Source organism: Mytilus californianus, unplaced genomic scaffold, assembly GCF_021869535.1.
Source record: "Mytilus californianus isolate M0D057914Y unplaced genomic scaffold, xbMytCali1.0.p SCAF_12, whole genome shotgun sequence".
NCBI lineage: Eukaryota > Metazoa > Mollusca > Bivalvia > Mytilida > Mytilidae > Mytilus > Mytilus californianus.
This window is the reverse complement of record NW_026262604.1, coordinates 21,721,326-21,743,271: the sequence shown is the minus strand read 5'-3', so window position 1 is coordinate 21,743,271 and position 21,946 is coordinate 21,721,326. Positions and strand designations below refer to the sequence as shown.

The following is a 21,946-nucleotide window of genomic DNA, read 5'->3' as shown; positions in this document are numbered from 1 at the left end:
TTCTTTAATATGCTGAATCTAACCGTGTATTTAGATTTTTAATTTTGGGTCCCGTTTTTTAAATTGGTCTACATTAAGGTCCAAAGGGTCCAAAATTAAACTTAGTTTGATTTTAACAAAAATTGAATTCTTGGGGTTCTTTGATATGCTGAATCTAAACATGTGTTTAGATTTTTGATTATGGGCCCAGTTTTCAAGTTGGTCCAAGTTGGGTCCTAAATTAAACTTTGTTTGATTTCAACAAAAATTGAATATATGGGGTTCTTTGATATGCTGAATCTAAACATGTATTTAGATTTTAGATTTTTGGCCCAGTTTTCAAGTTGGTCCAAATTGGGGTCCAAAATTAAACTTTGTTTGATTTCAACAAAAATTGAATATATGGGGTTCTTTGATATGCTGAATCTTACCATGTATTTAGATTTTTTATTTGTGGGCCCGCTATCAAATTGGTTCATATTGAGGTCAAAAGGGTCCAAAATTAAACTTTGTTTGATTTCATCAAAAATTGAATTATTGGGGTTCTTTGATATGCCAAATCTAACCGTGTATTTAGATTTTTAATTTTGGGTCCTGTTTTTTAAATTGGTCTACATTAAGGTCCAAAGGGTCCAAAATTAAACTTAGTTTGATTTTAACAAAAATTGAATTTTTGGGGTTCTTTGATATGCTGAATCTAAACATGTGTTTAGATTTTTGATTATGGGACCAGTTTTCAAGTTGGTCCAAGTTGGGGTCCAAAATTAAACTTTGTTTGATTTCAACAAAAATTGAATATATGGGGTTCTTTGATATGCTGAATCTAAACATGTATTTAGATTTTAGATTTTTGGCCCCGTTTTCAAGTTGGTCCAAATTGGGGTCCAAAATTAAACTTTGTTTGATTTCAACAAAAATTGAATATATGGGGTTCTTTGATATGCTGAATCTTACCATGTATTTAGATTTTTTATTTGTGGGCCCGCTATCAAATTGGTTCATATTGAGGTCAAAAGGGTCCAAAATTAAACTTTGTTTGATTTCATCAAAAATTTAATTATTGGGGTTCTTTGATATGCCAAATCTAACCGTGTTTTTAGATTTTTAATTTTGGGTCCCGTTTTTTAAATTTGTCTACATTAAGGTCCAAAGGGTCCAAAATTAAACTTAGTTTGATTTTAACAAAATTTGAATTCTTCGGGTACTTTGATATGCTGAATCTAAACATGTGTTTAGATTTTTGATTATGGGACCAGTTTTCAAGTTTGTCCAAGTTGGGGTCCAAAATTAAACTTTGTTTGATTTCAACAAAAATTGAATATATGGGGTTCTTTGATATGCTGAATCTAACCATGTATTTTGATTTTGGACATTGGACCATAATAGGTAAATTAAAAAAATTGAAGTTCTTAGACCACATTCTTTCTGTGTCAGAAACCTATGCTGTGTCAAATATTTAATCACAATCCAAATTCAGAGCTGTATCAAGCTTGAATGTTGTGTCCATACTTGCCCCAACTGTTCAGGGTTCGACCTCTGCGGTCGTATCAAGCTGCGCCCAGCGAAGCATTTTATTGTTATTTAAAGCTAAAGCTTTATAAAAATAATATAGGGGTTGATTGCCAATGAGAAAACTACTCACCAAAGACCAGAGGACGAGGATGTAGGCAATTATATTTTCGACATTACAGGGGATAGAAAATCAAAAGTATGGCAAAATCTTATTCAAGAATGTTGTTATAAAGTTAAAAATATTGATTATTTCAAAAATAATAAATAAATCTAATGATTCTCAATTTCCACCATCTTTAAAGCCAGATCGATATACTTTCGTAAATGATGCATGAATCTTGTTTTGTGTCTTTGGATCAGAGATAATTTAATAAAGTATATATATTTTTAGATATTAAATAAAGGGAAATCGATGTTGTTTTAACAAATACATCGAATTGAGTCACCAGTGCTTATTTACCATGTTTACGTAACAAAACCGAGCTCCTATAAAGAAAAATAAGCCATTATCTTTTTATTTTATTTTGTCGAATTAACATGTGAAAAAGGAGCACATTGAAACTTTTATTAAAATAGTGATTTAGTCAATATCATGACTATAGATTTATATTTAAATGTTGATCATATTGTTGTTTCGTTATGGTTTAATACACATGGGTGCACATTTAAAAATAACCTCGACAAACGCCATGTTTCTTTTTGTATTGGATTTACTAGTATACGATCTAATTGGATTAAAAACATATTTCATACGGTATATAAGGATCTAGAGACAATAACAAACCAATTGATGTTAGCTTCAGGATATAGTGGCAATGTATTCTTTTTTTACACTTACAAACGATAACTTTCGTTTTCTCAAGGGATTACACTTTGTTTTTTAATGGAAGGGAGGGATTTTTCAAGGAGGGGAAATTATTTTCTCTTTGTTGGTACACCAATTTATCTATTTCGTGTGGCATTGTCGATGCCATTTTTTTTTTAAATTTTTGTTACATTTATTTCCTATATTTTGTTGGACAGAGTATTCATTATCATCCTGTCTTGAGCAAATCTACTTGTTTTCATGCAGTTCTTACAGGGCCAGGTTATTCATTTAGAAAACCTTATGTACGTCCCATAAAAATATACTGGTCTTCCCTTATATTTACACATTAGTAAATATCAAAGTTAATTGTAGGTGTTCAATCATTACCAACAAACAATAACTGCGTCATCAAAAACTTTAAGTTTGAATTTACAATTAAGAATCATGTCGATGTTATTTATATTTGACATATATATATATATATATATTCATAAGATTTATAAAAGGTGCTGTCAGAATTTAGTCCATAACTTTCAGCGAATTTTGAGGACTTGCTCGGGTCCTTGGACCTTAGAATTCAGTAAAAAACAAAGAAATTGGCAACCTAGATGACTAAAGGTGCATGGTATCTTTTTGGTCCAATATCGTTAAAGATTCATTGTTAAGTATATTTTATATTTTATCCAATCGTTTGATGTGTTTGAGCTTTTGGTTTTGCCGTTTGATTAGGGACTTTCCTTTTTAGAATTTTCCTCGGAGTTCAGTATTTTTGTGATTTTACTTTTTTTAGACAACTTTATAATCTTATAACTAGTTAATTTTTTTCTCGTAACGTAAGCATAGACATACAAAGAGTGGTTCATGGTCGTATCCGTCGGGACTTTCTGAAAATAATTAGGACCGGTTGTGTGATGCAAGATCTAATTCGTATCAATTTGTTTTAATTTTAGAGTTCTAGCTGAAGATTGCCTCAAAATTACAAGGTGTATACGCGGGACAGATGACGATAGAACATAATCATGTCATTTATAGGAAAGGCGTGGCAGCATGTGAAACATTGGTGGAATGGGATAGATGGAAAACGTAAGATTTTTATTGTTTCGGAATCGTTTATGACCCATTTTGTATAGGATTCATGTTCCAATTCAGTATTCTCGTAGTATTGGTTTAGCCCTCTTGGCAATGTGAGCTATTTCCATCACTTGCAGTCCGTCTTCGTCATTGCCCTTTGTCTAACCAGACCGTCGTCTTAAACGTAAAAAAAAATCTTGGAAGACAATAGACCAATTTAAATCAAACTTAGATTGAATAATCCTAAGGGAATCTTGCATAAAATTTGAGTTGTTTCGTTCCGGCTTATCAGCCAACATGGCCACCATTGCTTAAAATAAACATTAGGGTGAATTGAAATAATTGATGAAATCAGGAAAATTTTTCAACAATACTGGATTTACAAAAGTGTTAAATAATCGAAACTATTTGGTGTCTCTTTATAGGAGTAATGGCCCTTAAAGAGTACATTAAATGCTACCAATTATAAAGATTTGATTCAAGTGACAAAAAAAAAGTTATCCCAGATAAAGAATTTAAATCTGTTTAATAATGCTAGAGATATTTACAGAATACAACCTGTTCGTCATTTATAGCACAAATTACCGCTTTAGTGAGATAAGCCTTGGAGAGTAGACCCCGTCTTTTTCTATTCGACGGAGGTTATGCATACTATAAATGTGGTATTAGGAGGGTTAGTATAAGACAATTTCGAAAAGTCGTCTTCATAGACACTTTCACCGACACCGATACCTACACTGACTACAAGAATATAGGGACCGCATCAAAATGTCGAAATATACTGAATGTATGACATCGTAAAACTTGGTTGCAGAGGAAAACAATATTCTGTAATTTGATTTTACATATTTTTTATGCTGAATAGGAGCGCTCTGATTAGTTTTGGATTATTTTAAGTAATAATTTTGTGGCTTCCATCTGTTTTTTTTTAACTGTCTCGCAGTATGCAACCATTCAAACGGAATACAGTGGTATTATAGCATATACATTAAGTTAACATGTCACCATTTCTTTTAAATGTGCTCTAGCATATTTGTCTACCCAAATCTATATGTTTTTTTGTTAAATTTCAATCGAACACTACTTTTCATCATTGACTCAACGTTGAAATCTGACGTTTATTCAATATTTAATCAACGTTGTTGTGCCTGCTGGGTAGACCATTGCATAGCTGCATGAACACATAGATATAACGGAGGGCAGAGGTTATACGGATGTGACAGAGATCTGCCAAGTATTGATCATCAACGGATAGCCATGACATTAAATGCTAACATTTAATCAAATTCAATTATTGAATATATATTGTGCATTGGACCAAAGTAGCGAATGTGTTTAGGAATAGCATCATCAATTTAAGCGGACAGGGTACTCCTCGCAGTAGATGGTCCCTACCATTTAATACAGGAGATCCAATTAATAATGTGATATAGGATGAGAGATCGCCAGACAGATGTAAGAGAAAGAATTCTTCCCATATGGGTCCCGCAGGTTTATTAGTATTTCACCGATAGGGATTTTCCCACCATAGATAGGTACGTCCAAATTCAAAATGCATTCGAAGAAGTGGACAGCAGGCATGTTTCCCACCATCATTACAGAGACAATACTCTAACTCAAGAATATGACCAGAAACCAGTGAAATCCCGAAGACCAGTATTAATGGTATACGGACAAGGCCTCTAGCTCATTTTGACACTGCAAAACATTAAATCCCTTGATATACACCAGACAATACTAAAAGGCAAGAAACAAACAGTCGCTGCAGCATTCAAAGTAAGATCTGAAAGTATAGAGGTGTTAAATACAATTAGACGTTCCAGCACAATTGTCAGTCTTTTATGGAAAAACGTGGTTAAAAAAAATCCTACAATATAATGGATATTCGCAAATCATATTTCGAAAAAAAAAAATGGAATTCATAAAAGGGAGTGTAATACGCCTATTTCAAGGAATAAAAAAACAACTTTCAAGTACTCGCAACGAAAAAAAAAATCATGTTATCAATTTTTGTAATAAAATGTATGAAAATAATGGAATTATTTTTGGATTGTAGAAACTTTTTTGGATGTTATAGATAGATAACGTGCTTTTGATGATCCTTTCAATTCGGTTGACAGTTATGATCTCTCAACTCTTTACACTACACTTTAATACTATCTATGAAACATAAGATTTCTTATTTTAATAAATGGTTTTTGAACATCGTGATTGCAAATTTCTTTTCTGCAACTGATTTAACGCATGCATCTGTAATGAAAAAATAAATATGATAGATACTTGAACTGTGTTCAATGAGATGATTAAAATTTCCAAAATTGGTTTTCAACTCCTTTTGGAGTTATTGTCCTTAAATGACCATGTTAGCCAGTACTTTGTGATTTTGCCTATTATCTTGAGAGCTATAATAAATGGATGGGATGAAATTTAAATAGCAAAAATGATCAGCAAAACAAGATCGACATATAAGTCTACATAGCCCAAAATGTCTGTCAACTCCTTATAGTAAAATTCGTAAGGGTTCCGCGGAACCCAGTGTCTCGCCTACTTTTTCTGTTAATCGCAGGCTCAACAAAAATGAGGAAGTTAATCAATAAAAATATTCCTCTTGATACTATCTTTTGATTGAAAGAAGCTTCTGTCCAAGTTTGGTAAAAATCCAGGATAGTTTATGAATCTAATAAATGTTTAAAAACTTTAACTGCAGACTGAATGTAATGTTAACTGGAAGAAAACAAAATTTCCTTCTAGATACTAGCATTTGATCATAAACAAGCTTCTGTCCAAGTTTGGTACAAATCCAAAATAGTATAAGAAAGTTATTAAAATTTTAAAAACTTTAACCACAGAGTGAATATGTTGTTTCCTGGCAGAAAATCTAAGTCCATTTAAAAGTAAAATATGGAAAAAATGGATTTATTTTTTTACAAAATTTCCTTCTAGATACTAGCTTTTGATCATAAACAAGCTTCTGTCCAAGTTTGGTACAAATCAAAAATAGTATAGGAAAGTTATTAAAATTTTAAAAACTTTAACCACAGAGTGAATGTGTTGTTTCCTGGCAGAAAATCTAAGTCCATTTTTAAAAAAGTAAAATCAGGAAAAAATGGATTTATATTTTTACAAAATTTACTTCTAGATACTATCTTATGATCATAAACAAGCTTCTGTCCAAGTTTGGTACAAATCAAAAATAGTATAGGAAAGTTATTAAAATTTTAAAAACTTTAACCACAGAGTGAATGTAATATTTCCCGGCAGAAAAACTAAGTCCATTTATAAGTAAAATACGGAAAAAATGGAATTTTATTTTTACAAAATTTACTTCTGGATACTATCTTATGATCATAAACAAGCTTCTGTCCAAGTTTGGTAGAAATCCAGAATAGTTTAAGAAAGTTATTAAAATTTCAAAAACTTTAACCACAGAGTGAATATTTGTGGACGCCGCCGACGACGACGACGACGACGACGACGCCGACGGAATGTAGGATCGCTATGTCTCGCTTTTTCGACTAAAGTCGAAGGCTCGACAATAAAATGACTGCGAATGACCTTAATACCAATGATGTTTCGTATTTGCCTGTTATTTAGTCTGCAGGACAAGACCAACTAAATGTCAAGATTTACTAAATTGTCAGTTAACTCTTTATAGGAGTTATTTCCCTTTAATGATGGTTTTTACCATTAGAAAAACTTTGATGGATAACGAAAACTGTAAACAACAAAATTTATCACCAAGACAAGAATACCAATAGGCCGAACCAAACCGAACTTGTCAGTAGACTCCTTTTAGAAGTATTAATAATTTTAAATGACCGCGTTAACAATTATTTTGTACTTTTTTGCCTAAAACTATAGTAATTGGAAAAAAATGGGGATTTAAAATTATCAGCAAGACATAATAACCAAAAAGAGATTTAAGCTATGAATTATGCTCTACTCTACAATGTTGGAGTCACTATATTGAAGATCCACATTGATTTAGGCGAGTGACACTGGCTCTTTAGAGCATCTAGTTATGTTTTGTCGCGGTGTTATGCGTCTATTGACGATTTATGACATAAATTTTAATCGCAAAATTAATTAACACTAGACTTTAACAAACGTTATTGATCTTGTTTTCTTCCTGCAACTGATCTATGAAAGTCCCATTTGCATTTTAATTGTATACTTTATTAAACAAAAACCATGTTTCACTATTTTGTATTTGAAGATGGTGTTTGTATAGACCAATATCCAAAAGAAAAGGTTCTTATCGGAATAGGAGGAAGTACCAAATTATCAGCTAACGTGACGACCTCGTCTCCGGAATCGTTCATAAAATGGCACAAGGTGGAAGGTAACAAATCAATCAACCTCCGAACAGATTCTATCAAATATTCCGGAAGTTCTTGTTCTATGCCGATACCAGAACTGGTTATACACGATGTAGACAAAGCAGACGACGGTGTTTACCATTTATCTGTTACTACAGTCACTGGAACTGTTACCGGGCCAAAAGTTCTTCTGAATGTTTTTGGTGGTAAGATATTAACACGTATATATTGAATGAAAAACAAACAGTTTAAATATTACAGTTTTATTATGTATTTGTAATTATTTTCCAATTCTTTTTCTAAACCAGATTTTGATTGAAAATAACTTTTTAATTAATGTCAGGTGGTACATTCATAAGGGTCTGGATGGGGTTTACAAAATAGATAACAATCAGTCCAAGAAAAAATAATAGGCAAGCATGGCATAAACTTGTCAACAATAATTGATAGCTAAGGTATAAAGAACAGAGAATAATTGGCAAAAAAGAATAGAGAAAAATGCGAACAAGAGTAAAGAATACAGAAAAGAAGACCTCCTTTATCCAGAACCTCATAGAAGATAAAGAACGACCGGACCTCCTCATTTCATCAGTATGGAGTGAATGTCTTCTTAACCTCTTTCACGTCTAGGTTAATCGGTGTTTACTCTTACCTTCTTTGTTTTTGTTAAATGTTTTATACAGACATGATTTAACCCACCCGTTGATCCATTGTTTAACAAAATTCCCTTAATGTAAAAAATATACCTTTTCAGATCCAGTTATTTCATTGCCGAAAGAGGAACGCAACTTTCTTCGATACTATCTCCTTTGTCAGACAATAGCCACTGAATCAGTTCGATTGTATTTCACGAGAAAAGTTCCGGAACCAACACTGTCAACGCATTTGAATACTCACAAGAGCAATCTACAATTTAGTTACTGGAAATGTACGAATGACCAGTTAACTATCCTGTTTCCAGGTAGCTATAAATTTGTCAGATTTTAAAGTATTAATCTCGTTGATACATACACAACTTAGACGATCGTCATATCAACTTGGCAGGATTGAATCGATATTGCCATGCTAGGATAGATGAGTTTCTTTTCCTATGATTAGAAATGGTCTCTAATATTTGTCATTAATTTGTTTGATACGCCACATGTTAATTAAAGGAGGACGTGTGATAAAGCTACCTTTTTGGCCCCTTGAACATGCAAATCAAATTTTAATTAAATATGCCTTTCTAAATGCGTTAATAGATATTCACACAACAACTAACCCTATTTCTCGTATCAAACATAAGCTAAAAGAACTCGCCAAGGAATTTGGTTTTTGTCCCGGCTGATGTGGCTGCTAATAGTTTCATTATTGTTTGACGTAAATTTTACATTGAGGTTCTGCAAATGAAATCACGAATTCACCAACATTCCAACTGACTCCATTTTCAGAAAATGACATCTGTAACAAACATAAACTAGTAGCTTCTTCTTTACAAGCAGAACCAAATACAATGAAAGTTTCCACAATGTACTGCCTTTCGACGCTGCACAAAACACCTTGCAAATATAGATTTATTTCGTCTTGAAAGCATTGTCCCACTACTAAACTGTCTATTCTACTTACTAGTACACTTGGTACAATCAAAAACCTGGTAATAAATTGTTCCAATAAGGTCATAGTGGAATTAATTACTTTTGGAGTGTCAAAAATTTCGTTTGAATACTTGATAATTTGCATGCTTATATTGGTGATTTCGAATCTATTCAAAGTTTTCATTTTTCTACCCTATATACCATTTTGCCTCATATTCTTATTTAGAAAAAAATCACACACCTAATTAAATGGGCATTTAAAAAGTCAGAATGCGAATATATATATGTCCAAACAGTTTTAGGTCATTTTTTAGTAACAACAAACAAAAGATATTTGTCAATTGGACCTGCTTTGATACTTTAATTGCCCTTGAATTTTTACTAGATAACATTTTTGTTCGCTATGGGGATTCCGTATTTCGTCCAGTTATCGGATTTCCATCGGGTACTAAATGTTCACCACTTAATGCGGACCTGTTTTTTTTATTGTTATGAGTTACAATTTTTGACTAAAATCAGCAAAGACCCATCGAAACAACATCTCATAATGTAATAACACTTTGAGATATTTGGATGATATATTTGCTCTCAATGACGACTTCAGTATGTACACTAAAGAGATTTATCCGGCTGAACTGACTTTAAATGAAGCTAATACTTACAATAAACACTGCCCTTTCCTGGATCTTGATATCTATATCATTAACGGTAAGCTTAATATAAAAATGTCGGATAAAAGAGACAATTTTTCATTTCCTATTGTTAAATATCCATTTTTAGATGGTAACGTTTCCTTGTCATATCGCTCGTGTATGTAACAACGTATTTGATTTTAACGAAAGGAATCTCTGTATAACTGAACAATTATTACACCAGGGTTTTCGATATCACAAACTAGCCAAACATTTACTAAATTGTATCATCGGTACAAGGACATCATTCGTAAATATAAATCAACATGCAGACATCTTATACGTTCAGGTATTTCACATCCAATCTTTTATGGTAATATTCTTCACAAAGCAAAACAAAAATGTTTGCATTCACCTAAGTAGCTAACCAAACCTTTAAACAGATTTATTCAGACGGAATATAGTTACGATACTGTTGTCAGGTCATGAAAGATTGTATATTTTGGTTTTAATATTGATTACTCATATGGTCTTTGCATCGGAAATAAACAAATTTATTCTAAAACCAGTTGTTGGCATGATACGGGTTATGTTCTTCTCATATATTTTATGATGGTATCAAACTAAACCTCTAATGGGAGGGATTGTGCTTGATTTTGATATGACGAAGACCAAATCGTTCAATCAGTTTAATTGAGGTCTGGAGCTGGCATGTCAGGCATACACTGCTAGTAATCCTTTGCTAATTTATGTATCATTGTCATTTTGCTAAGTTTCTTTAATTTGTTACCTCTTCTGACATCGGACTCGGACTTCTTTTAAACTGAGTTTTACTGTGCGTATTGCTGTGTGTTTGTTTTTTCTACATTGGCTAGAGGTATAGGGGAAGTGCTGAGATCTCTCTAAACATGTTTAACCCCACCACATTTGTGCGCATGTCCCAGGTCAGGAGCCTCTGTTAGTTAGTCTTGTATGATTTTTAATTTTAGTTCATTTATAAAATTTGGAGTTTAGTATGACGTCCATTTTCACTGAGCTAGTACACATTTTTGTTTAGGAGCTAACTAAAGCCCGCCTACGGGTGCAGGATTTTCTCGATGTGTTGAAGACCCATTGGTGGCCATCGGCTATTTTCTGCTCTTTGGTCGGTTTGTTGTCTCTTTCCATTCTCAATTTTATGATACACCAGACTGTCAATCATCAGTATCATTAGTATCTATATTTTGTAAATTTTTTCTTACATTGTTGCATGAGGGCTCCAAACGTCTTGCATGGTGTGCATTTGAGTTGGACAATCTCATTTTAGACATGTTTATGACGTCATAGCATCATCAACAACATGATTTTTAGATTCATCTAAAATTTAACTTGATGCAGCGATTACATAGCGTGATAATCGTAGTAGTGTGGTAGAATCTTTATCTATGTCAATTACACCCATATGGGTCAAGCAAACACAAATACACCCATATGGGTCAAGTAAACACAAATACACCCATATGGGTCAAGCAAACACAAATACACCCATATGGGTCAAGTAAACACAAATACACCCATATGGGTCAAGCAAACACAAATACACCCATATGGGTCAAGCAAACACAAATACACCCATATGGGTCAAGTAAACACAAATACACCCATATGGGTCAAGCAAACACAAATACACCCATATGGGTCAAGCAAACACAAATATAAACTAAACATATACAGAAAGTGAAGAACTACAAATATAAACATAAAAACATAGTTATAATGGAAATGTAACTTTTGATGGACATGGACCTCATTTTCGAAATTCTAAAGATTACTTTATACATTTAAAGTCACCAACTTCTGTCAAAAGCTCAGGTTCAGGATTTAAAAGTTGCTTAAGCTTTAAAATTGGTTGTAATCACTCTGTCCATCTGTTTGTCACACTTTCCTACATCGCACGATTACCCAAGTTTGCTGTAATCTGAAACTTGATCAGCTTTATGAAAGATTCCTTAGAGCTTGGCATTTCTGCGACTTTGTACAGTGGTTCTGAACTCATTGAAGGTGTGCATTTCCCCCTTTTCATAGCTTTAGGTTTGATTTTGGAAAAAAGGGTAGATTAAAGTTGGTGTTAACTGTTATCAGCATTTAAAATTTGTTGTTAACTGTTTTTGCCAAAATCGAGGTGTTGTTAACATGTTAACGGACCCCCTATTGCCCCCCCCCCCTTTATAGAAAAAAATAATATACATATATATTAAAGAGTCCGCCCTCAATTAAATCAAACTAAGTTTTGTAGATATGCACTTGGAACAAACAAAAAAAGAACATGTCCTTCTAGATCTGAATATTGAGGAAGATTCCCACTTATTTTTTAATTGCCCAATATTCTCTTTTGTTTGAAGATCGACTTTAGAGTGAAAACTCGTCTGAAATTTTATATTCTCGTTCTCTGGATACTGTATTTTATTCTCAAACAAGCGTCTGTCTAAATTTCATAAATTTCCATGAAGGTTTTATAAAGTCATTTAAACTTCAACCACAGACTGACTCTTAATGACACCAACGCCGGAATCTATAAGATCGGTATGACTCGCTTTTGTGATAAAAATGTCGCAAGCTCGACAAAAATTTATATAATGAATATTATTTGAATTATGTGACAAAGGGGTCTTCTATATATATATAGTGCTTGATGAGTCCCTAATCTTCTAATGGTACAAAAAAAAAACAAAAAAAAACAGTTAAGTCGTGAAGACATCAATGTGGGAACAACACATTCACGTTTACTCATTTTTAAATTCAAACCTAAATAACTTAACAATGGACAAAATCAGCATTACATTATGAGGTATTCCTTAATTGGAGGAAGATTCGGTTAAACTGTAACGGTAACAATTATGACTCCTACCTGCCTAATATATCTATATATATATATCTGTATGTGTCTGTATGTTCTATATTCACAACCAATAGTTAAACTGTTATAATATATTGAAAACAGACATTACTCAATGATTTGACAAATTTGTAGCAATACTCTAATCAAAATGACATTTCATAGCCTTTAGCCATAAATGACATTCACATTAGTTTATTTAAAAGATCAAAAAGTCTCAAATAGTCCATTGTCACAATGATCATTCTGTTGTACCACCACCGGATATAGTTACCCCGAAGTAACAAAAAAATAAAAGAAAAACACATCTTTGAAGCTACTTTATATTTCACATCCAAAAGAATTGATGCACTAATGATGTGTCCTCAAGTTGTTGCGATTACAAGCTACTTAGTTTATATTTCATATCAGTAAGCATTGTCGCAATGATTCTATTCCCCGTACAGTAAAAAAAAACCGTAGTTATTAACTACTCTCCGTTCAATTTATCGGCTATGTTTACATGGATTTCTATGTGAATACGATAGTTATTTCGAAATAAAGTGTTTTTCAAGCGTAAATATGATATAACTTTGTTCTACAAAAACTTCAAATGAATAGTTGAAGGATAAATGTGTTTTTAACAATTTTGAACTCGTCACATGCTTCTCAGAACAGGTACCACTCGACCTTAGGGGACGACCATATGATATTCTAGGGGGGGGGGGGGGGGGGGAGGGGGGGGGGGGGGTGGCAGGAGGATTTGTTTAGGATCGGTTATTTATTTTTTGAAAACTAAGAGGACAGATTATTTATTTTCTGCACTGTTGAAGCAAGATTTTTCATTTTCATTAAAACAAGGGACTGATTATTTATTTTCACAACTATATTTATAATATTTGAAAACATACAATTTTTAAATTCACTAAAATAATACATGTATAGGCGAGTCATTATGTACCATTCAATCAGAATTAATCATGTTAATCATCATCCTCTGCAGAAATGAATCTTCTGAATTCCCAACTGCATTTGCCATGTATACATGTATTGCATACATACATGGTATTAAATTTTGGCTGTAACTAGCCTCTTTTAAAAGTATTGCCAAACATTTTTATGCCGAGCGGAGCGAGGCTAAAAAAATTACGAAGGGATTGGGAGCCGCTGAAGGCCCCAAGAAGCTATCGAACAAATGATGCAAAATCATGCTATTCTGGGCGTTTCCCAGACCCTTTCTTAATCTGAAAACGCGTTCTGTTTTAATAATTTTTTGACAATATTTTGGTCTCAAAGCGAAATGTATAGATACAGTGTAAGTTTTAGGGACAACATCAAAAGACAAATATGTAGGATAAAGCAAAAATGTAATTCAGATAGTTAAGTATGTGGCTGCTGTTTTTTTTTATTTTTTTTTTGGTGTTTCGGCTTGCAGAATTTTAATCTTTTATACCTGTAAATTATATGTTTTTTTTTTTTTTTTTCAAATTAAGTCAAGAGGGGGCTGAATATCATAGATATAACTATGTCAAGTAAGTTTTTATAACACATTTCAATTACAACTTGATTTAGCTCCTAACTGGGATACAATTTAAAGTACTAGTTAAGTTGTAAAAGTTAGCTAAAAAGTCTTAAATAAAATAAAACTCATGATCAAGTTTAAAACAAAATAACTAAATTACAAATGAAATGCAACACTAAGAGAAAACAGATGAACAATGAACAAAAGACAAACCCGGGAACAGATAAAACAAGAAGCGACAAGCAATAAGACAAATAACACTGAAAATTAAAAATAAATAAGAAACATGGACCACGAAAAAACAGGGGCTACGTCCGAGAACAGAACTTTCTTCTTGCAAGACACTCGCAATGAAAACAATTTTATATGGAGACAAGTTTTTGGTTTTGAAATTTTCTACATGAGGCAAATTGCCTCAATGTAGTTACGGCCCTGTAATAAAAGTGAGGTAAGTGTTACAGAGACAATATAATAATAAAGTTAAATGAAACCTATTTTCAGACATTTGAATAATATTTATTCTTTATAATTAATAGATTTGGGAAGTGTTTCCCGAATTTTTTTTTTAAAAAGATGAGTTTTATGAAGAATCTGGTGTCATCTCATACTTTTGAATAGCATTTATAAAATGGCATAAAAGACCTGCCGAGTTACTTATTTTCAATAGTCAGATTATTTATTTTCAAATTACCACAGAACAAACTATTTATTTTTGTGATTTTCAAGGCTGAGTTATTTATTTTCAAAATCCTCCTGCCTCCCCCCCTCCAGAATATCAAATGGTCGCCCCCTTATTCTGACAATTTAAAGAGAGAAGAGAAAGCTAATTAAGGATCATAATCAGCTCTAAATAGTTAAAAAGCCATATTATTAGGAATCAATATCACAAAATGTTACTTGTCAGCAAAACGTAGAGTATAATAAAAATAGGAAGAATTTGACTACACGCAAATTCCACTCACATCAATTTCACGTGAGTTTCACCTCAAACGCGCTTATACGTGGTTTTCATGTGAAATCAGTTCATGTGATTATCACGTGAATTTTTAAAGTAAAGTAATTGTTATAACATCTAAACTTTCAAATTTAATTAAAATCGTGAAAAAATACCTCTTTCTTTTTTAAAGTTCACGTGAAATTCATGTTAAAATTTGACAAAGGCTATATCACTCATGACCGACGTTGATGTCTAGTTGCGAATATTACATGAAGGACGGGGACATGATTTTATGATATTAATATGAACCCTGCTGTTTACAAGTCCGACACGCCTATCGGATCTTTCATGTGCTAGATCACACCAGCAGCGGATCCAGAATTTTGAAAAAGGCAGAGGATAAACTATAATGGACGTTATGTGCTTCATAAGGTGGTGCGGGCCCCTGCCCCCTCTGCTCACAATACCACAGGAATATCTGTTACCATAGTTTGATATCGTATTCTTTCCTCCCAGTGCCAAATATATAAACATGAATATATTCAAAACAATACCACAACGAGAAGCGAATATACCCTGTTTTTTATACACTAGCAATTTCGCAACTCGTTACAGGGTACACCAATAACATTAGGCCCCTCATTAATGATTTTTTTATTACTTATTCATATCAAACTCCGTTCAGTGTGAACATGTGCCATGAAAATGAGGTCATGGATAAATGACAGATGGAAACTTCGCAAAATAAGGCATCTTCAATGTCAGTCAGTCAAAGTCAGGAACCTTATATTCATAGGTTGTCTTTTGTTGACAAATGTTTCTCATTTCTCGTTGTTTATATAGATTAGACCGTTTGTTTTCATGTTTGAATGGTTTAACACTAGTCTTTTGGGAGCCCTTTCTTGCTTGCTGTTATGTGTGAGCCAAGGATCCGAATTGAAGGCTCTACTTTGACCTATAATGGGTTACTTTTACAAATTGTGTCTTCGAAGAAGAGTTGTCTCATTTGCACTCATATCACATCTTTTATATCTATGAACCCTCCAGACCTTCTTCTATCTGAAAAATAAAGCTTTATACAAATAGATTACACCGCCGCTGGATTGTAATTCCTAAGGTTTGCATTCTGCAACTAAGTGAAACAAAAACAACAAAAAACTTCATCATTTGTAGACAATAAAACGAACTTTTAGTCAGCCAGTGAGGTATTATGGCTCCTTTATTGAACACGCCCTCTATGGAATCAAGAACAGGGGGATGTAATGTGCTGTCTTGTGTGTTTAATATTTGATTTCATGAAAATGTCATGATGATTTATTTGTCTAGATTGTGTGGAACTCCAATAGTGTGCATAATAAAACAGTTTTGTCGTTCTATAATTGTAATGCGTATGTGATTATTTCTTTGACCCTCTATGGAATAAAACCACGACTACATAGCTCCATTTCTTTCTATGAACTAGAGGCTCTCAAGAGCCTGTGTCGCTCATCTGTATTTACTGATGTTTTGGAAATCATGTAAAATAAGGTTAAAATCATAATTAACAGTAGATATTATAATTATATCTAAGATAATAACAAAAAAACTGCAAAATTTCTGTAAAATTACTAACTCAGGGGCAGCAACCCAACAACCGGGATGTCGGATTCGTCTGAAAATTTCAGGGCAGACAAATCTAAATCTGATGAACATTTTTGCCACCTGTCAGGTTTGCTCTAAATGCTTTAGTTTCAGAGATATAAACCAACCAGGTGCTCTGCAGGGCGCAGCTTTATACGACCGCAGAAGTCGAACCCCTGAACAGTTGGAGCAAGTATGGACACAACATTCAAGCTTGATACAGCTCTGAATTTGGATTGCGATCAAATTTTTGACATAATATGAGTTTATGACACAAAACAAATGTCAAGATCTTACAAATCTATTGTGCAATTCAAGATTTCTTCTTTTAGCTTTTCAAAAATTTAGAATTTGAGAAATTTGAAAAAAAAAGAAATTGAAAACAACTACCAACGCCCTTTTTTTTGCAATTAGTCCAAAACCTGACATTTCTTTATACATAATATACAAGTAGTGTAAGGGAGGTAAATCCGAACATACCCAACATTGTATGTTAAATGTTTTAGAATTACCTCCCTTACACTTCTTTTAAATTGTCCATTGACCAGAAATACCTAGTTTTTCCCCTTTTTTGCCCCCAATTCCGAAAAATTTTGAGCCATAACCCCCAAAGTCAAAACTAACCATCCCTTCATGGTATGGAAACTTGTGGTTTAATTTCAGAGAGATTCATACACTTAAACATAAGTTATTGTTTGAAAACTACAAAAATGATTATTTGGGGCCCCTTTTTGGCACCTAATTCCTAAACTATTGGGACCATAACCCCCAGAATCAATCCCAATCTTCCTTTAGTGGTATTGAACCTTCTTATAAAAATTTATAGAGATCCATACACTTAAACACAAGTTATTGTCTGTAAACTAGAAAAATGCTTCTTTTTGGCCCTTTTTGGCCCCTTATTCCTACATATTCGGGAAAATTAACCCCAAACTAATTCCCAGCCTTGCCTGTGTTATAAGGAATCTTGTCGTACAATGTCAAAGAGATCCATACAGTTACACACAAGTTATTGTCTTGAAACTAGAAAAATGCTTGTTTTTGGCCCCTTTTTGGCCCTTAATTCCTAGACTGTTTGCCCAATAACCCCTTAAAATAAATCCCAACCTTCAACTTATGGTATTAAACATTGTGGTACAATATCAGAACAATTGAAATACTAATACACAACTTTTTGTCCTGAAACTAGATAAATGCTGTTGTTGGCCCCTTTGGGCCCCTAATTCCTAAATATTTGGGACCATAACCCCCAAAATCAATCCCAAGCTTCCTTTTGTGGTTATAAACATTGTGTTAAAATTTTATTGATTTCTTTTTACTTATTCAAAAGTTATTATCCGGAAACAATCCGTCTTCGGACGACGCTGACGACGACGACGACGACGACGACGACGACGCCGCCGACGACATACCAATATACGACCAAAATTTTTTTAATTTTTGCGGTCGTATAAAAACTGCATTTTACCCCTATGTTCTATTTTTCTATGATGGTTGGAAGGCGGGGTCTTCGGATAAATTTTTTAAACTAGATACCCTTACAATGATTATGGCCAAGTATGGTTGAATTGGTCTCTGTTGTTTTAGAGAAGAAGATTTTTGTACAAGATTACAAAAATTTACAAAAAAATGTTAAAAATTGATCTAAAGGGCAATAACTCCTAAAGGGGTCGACTGACAATTTTGGTCATGTTGACTTATTTGTAGATCTTACTTGGCTGAACATTATTGCTGTTTACAGTTTATCTCTATCTATAATAATATTCAAGATAATAACCAAAAACTGCAAAATTTCCTTAAAATTACCAATTCAGGGGCAGCAACCCCACAACTGGTTGTCAGATTTGTCTGAAAATTTTAGGGCAGATAGATCTTGGCCTGATAATCAGTTTTACCCACTGTCAGATTTACTCTAAATGCTTTGGTTTCAGAGATATAAGCCAAAATCTACATTTCACCCCCCATGTTCTATTTTTAGCCATGATGCCCATCTTGGTTGGTTGGCAGGGTCAAATTTGGCCCAGTGGTTTCAGAGGAGAAGATTTTTGTAAAAGCTAACGACGACGGACGACGACGACGGACGCCAAGTGATGAGAATAGCTCACTTGGCCCTTCGGTCCAGATGAGCTAAAATTCAGTAAGTTCGAGCATTCATAGCTATTTAATTTGTCTCATGTTCAAAGATTCATGTCATGTCAAAGCTTTATCTTTCCTTGACATGTGCGGAAAAAATCAACATAGTTACTTTTGATTTCATATATTAGCATGATAAGAGCGCACTGATTCCCGGAAGTTTATAAGTGTAAAACAGGTACTTCTGGTCTAAACAGCAGGTCAAATATCAAATATGTCCTGATAGTATCTTAATTTTAAATTTTAAGAAATGTTTTACAAGTACTATAGTGATCTCATATCCTTAAGCCTATTATCAACTCACATCAAAATTACACAACGATTTTACTGACTGACAAAGTTACAGCTAGGCGTAGGAACTATTTTGTTTAAATATTTACGAGGACTATTTTCTCCTGTTTTTTTTTTTTTCAGTCTGTGTAAATTGTCAATTTTACAAAAGTCTTCTCATGCATGTCATGTGTCTCAGGTAATTGTCGATTTATCAATTTGACTAAACCCTTTACATGTTTACAGAAGTGTTCTTGTGTGTCTCTTCAAATTGAATCCAAATTACCAACATAAAGATAAGAAAAGTGGTATGATTGCCCATGAGACAACTCTCAATCAGAGACCAAATGGTGTTACAACTGTAGAACTATAGGTCACCGTAGGACCTTCAACCATGAGTAAAACAAAAACCGCATGGTAAGCTTCAGTTGCCCTGACATGACTAAATGTAAATATTTGACATGTAAAACAATTCAAATGAGAAATCTTACATACTGATTTTATATTATACTGACTATTACAAAACGAAAAACAAATATTATATACAATGTATATGAATAGAAACAAATAACAACCACTTAATTACAGCCTCCTCCAATGGGTTAGGCACTTATACACAATCTTAACCAAAAATACCATTTACAAAATATCATCATGATCATATTCATGTAAAATTTGTGTTCTCATGTGTCTATATTCTTCACCATGCCAACTTAACTCTAACCACATACATCATTGTACATTTTCCGTCACATTCACGATATTTATCATGTTCTTCACCATGCCGACTTAACCCTAACCACATACATCATTGTACATTGTCCGTCACATTCACGATATTTGTCATGTTCTTCACCATGCCGACTTAACCCTAACCACATACATCATTGTACATTGTCCGTCACATTCACGATATTTATCATGTTTATCACATACTGACTAAATCTTTTACCACATACATCACACTAATGAGGTTTTTAATCTGTATGTGTTCTCATGTGACGTTGTAAATTACTTCGATAACTAAACCCCTTACCACATACACAACAGTCATAAGGTTTATCTCCTGTATGTATTCTCATGTGACGCTGTAAATTACCTTGCTCACTAAAACCTTTACCGCATACATCACAGTTATATGGTTTATTGCCTGTATGTGTTCTCATGTGTCTCTGTAAAGCACCACGCTGCCAAAACCCTTTACCACATACATCACAGGCATGAGCATGATGAGGTTTTTCACCTGTATGTGTTTTGATGTGTTTCTGCAAACAACCAATATCACTAAACCCTTTACTACATCCATCAAAGTCATAAGGTTTATAATATGTATGTATTCTCATGTGAATCTGTAAATTACCTGGTTGACTGAACCCTTTACCACATACATCACAGTGATGAGGTTTATCTCTAGTATGTGTTTTCATATGTCTCTTTAAGGTACTACCTTGAGTAAATTCTCTAGCACAGACATCACATTTATGAGGTTTTTCACCAGTATGTATTCTCATGTGTGCCTTTAAGTGACTACTGAAAGAAAAATGTTTAGCACAAGCATCACATTTATGAGGTTTTTCACCAGTATGTATTCTCATGTGTGCCTTTAAGTGACTATCTCGAGAGAATTCTTTAGCACACACATAACATTTATAAAGTGTTTTACCAGCCTGTGTGTTTATTTGTCTCTGTAGAGTACCATTGATTGTGACTAAAACTTTTCCTCCCTCTAACATCTTATTCATAATGTTTATCTCCAATATGTAAGTTCTTGAACGACTCTGTAAGGAACAAACAAATATACAGACATATAAACCTTTTGACAAAGTTTGATACCTTTCTCAATTTACACTTATATTATGTATATCATGTATATAATATAACTATGTTGACATTCTCTCTATAAAACAATATATAATGCATCTGTATGTTTGAGCAAGCATGTGTATAGTGTCACTATACAAATCCTTGTTTTGAGTAATTCTAATTCTGAATCTATAATATATACAACATGGAAAAGAAGTACAAAAAATGTATATATATGCTTACTGCCCCATTGATGTATAGTACCTCACATCTTCTTTATTCATCATAAGGACACGAATGCTAGTACATGTGTACATGTAAATGTCAACATTATTTACCGGGCTCAGTGTTGACATGACTGAAGGCTGTACTTCGACCTTATTCCAAATAATTATGACGTCTGGCAATGTTTTTTTTCCCTGAGAAGCCATCACAGAAAAAAAAAATAAAGTAACCTTTTCGGACGTCATAATTATTTGGATTGAATAATTATCATGATTATCAAGATTATAGGTCGAAGAAGTCCAAATAATTGTGATGCTGTCAGGCTGTCCCAGAAAAATAAAAAATTATAGTCTTGCTGTCCACCTCACTCCCCCCCCCCCCACCAAAAAAAAAACAAACTTTTTTTTTTTTTTTTTATATAAAATAGCCTTGCCAGACGTCATAATTATTTGGACTACTTCGACCTTTAATAAATCATGATAATCATAATAATTGTTAACTTTTCATGCATTGTGACTTGGATGGAATGTTGTCTCATTGACACACATATTCTTATGTACAGTAAATAAACTGTTTGTTTTATAGTTTTGCAATCATAACCAATAAAATATAAATACAGAGACAAATACATATATGTATCTCTCTGTCATAACTTTTGGAAATCATTGAGGATTGGAAGAAAACTAT

The 21,946-nt window shown here is 33.2% G+C and overlaps 2 protein-coding genes across 2 annotated transcripts; one reads left to right on the top strand and one right to left on the bottom strand.

The window, feature by feature from the left end:
* Positions 1–3,248: 3,248 nt before the first annotated feature.
* Positions 3,249–8,676, top strand: LOC127722340 (uncharacterized). Its single transcript, XM_052229227.1, has 3 exons — positions 3,249–3,382; positions 7,587–7,895; positions 8,444–8,676. The coding sequence occupies exons 1-3, from the start codon at positions 3,319–3,321 to the stop codon at positions 8,674–8,676; spliced, it is 606 nt and encodes a 201-aa protein (XP_052085187.1). The 5' UTR covers positions 3,249–3,318.
* Positions 8,677–19,709: 11,033 nt separating this feature from the next.
* LOC127722339 (zinc finger protein 239-like) lies at positions 19,710–20,964 on the bottom strand. The gene has a single exon (XM_052229226.1). It carries the CDS (start codon positions 20,962–20,964, stop codon positions 20,209–20,211), a length of 756 nt encoding a protein of 251 aa, XP_052085186.1. The 3' UTR covers positions 19,710–20,208.
* Between the last annotated feature and the right edge of the window lie 982 nt (positions 20,965–21,946).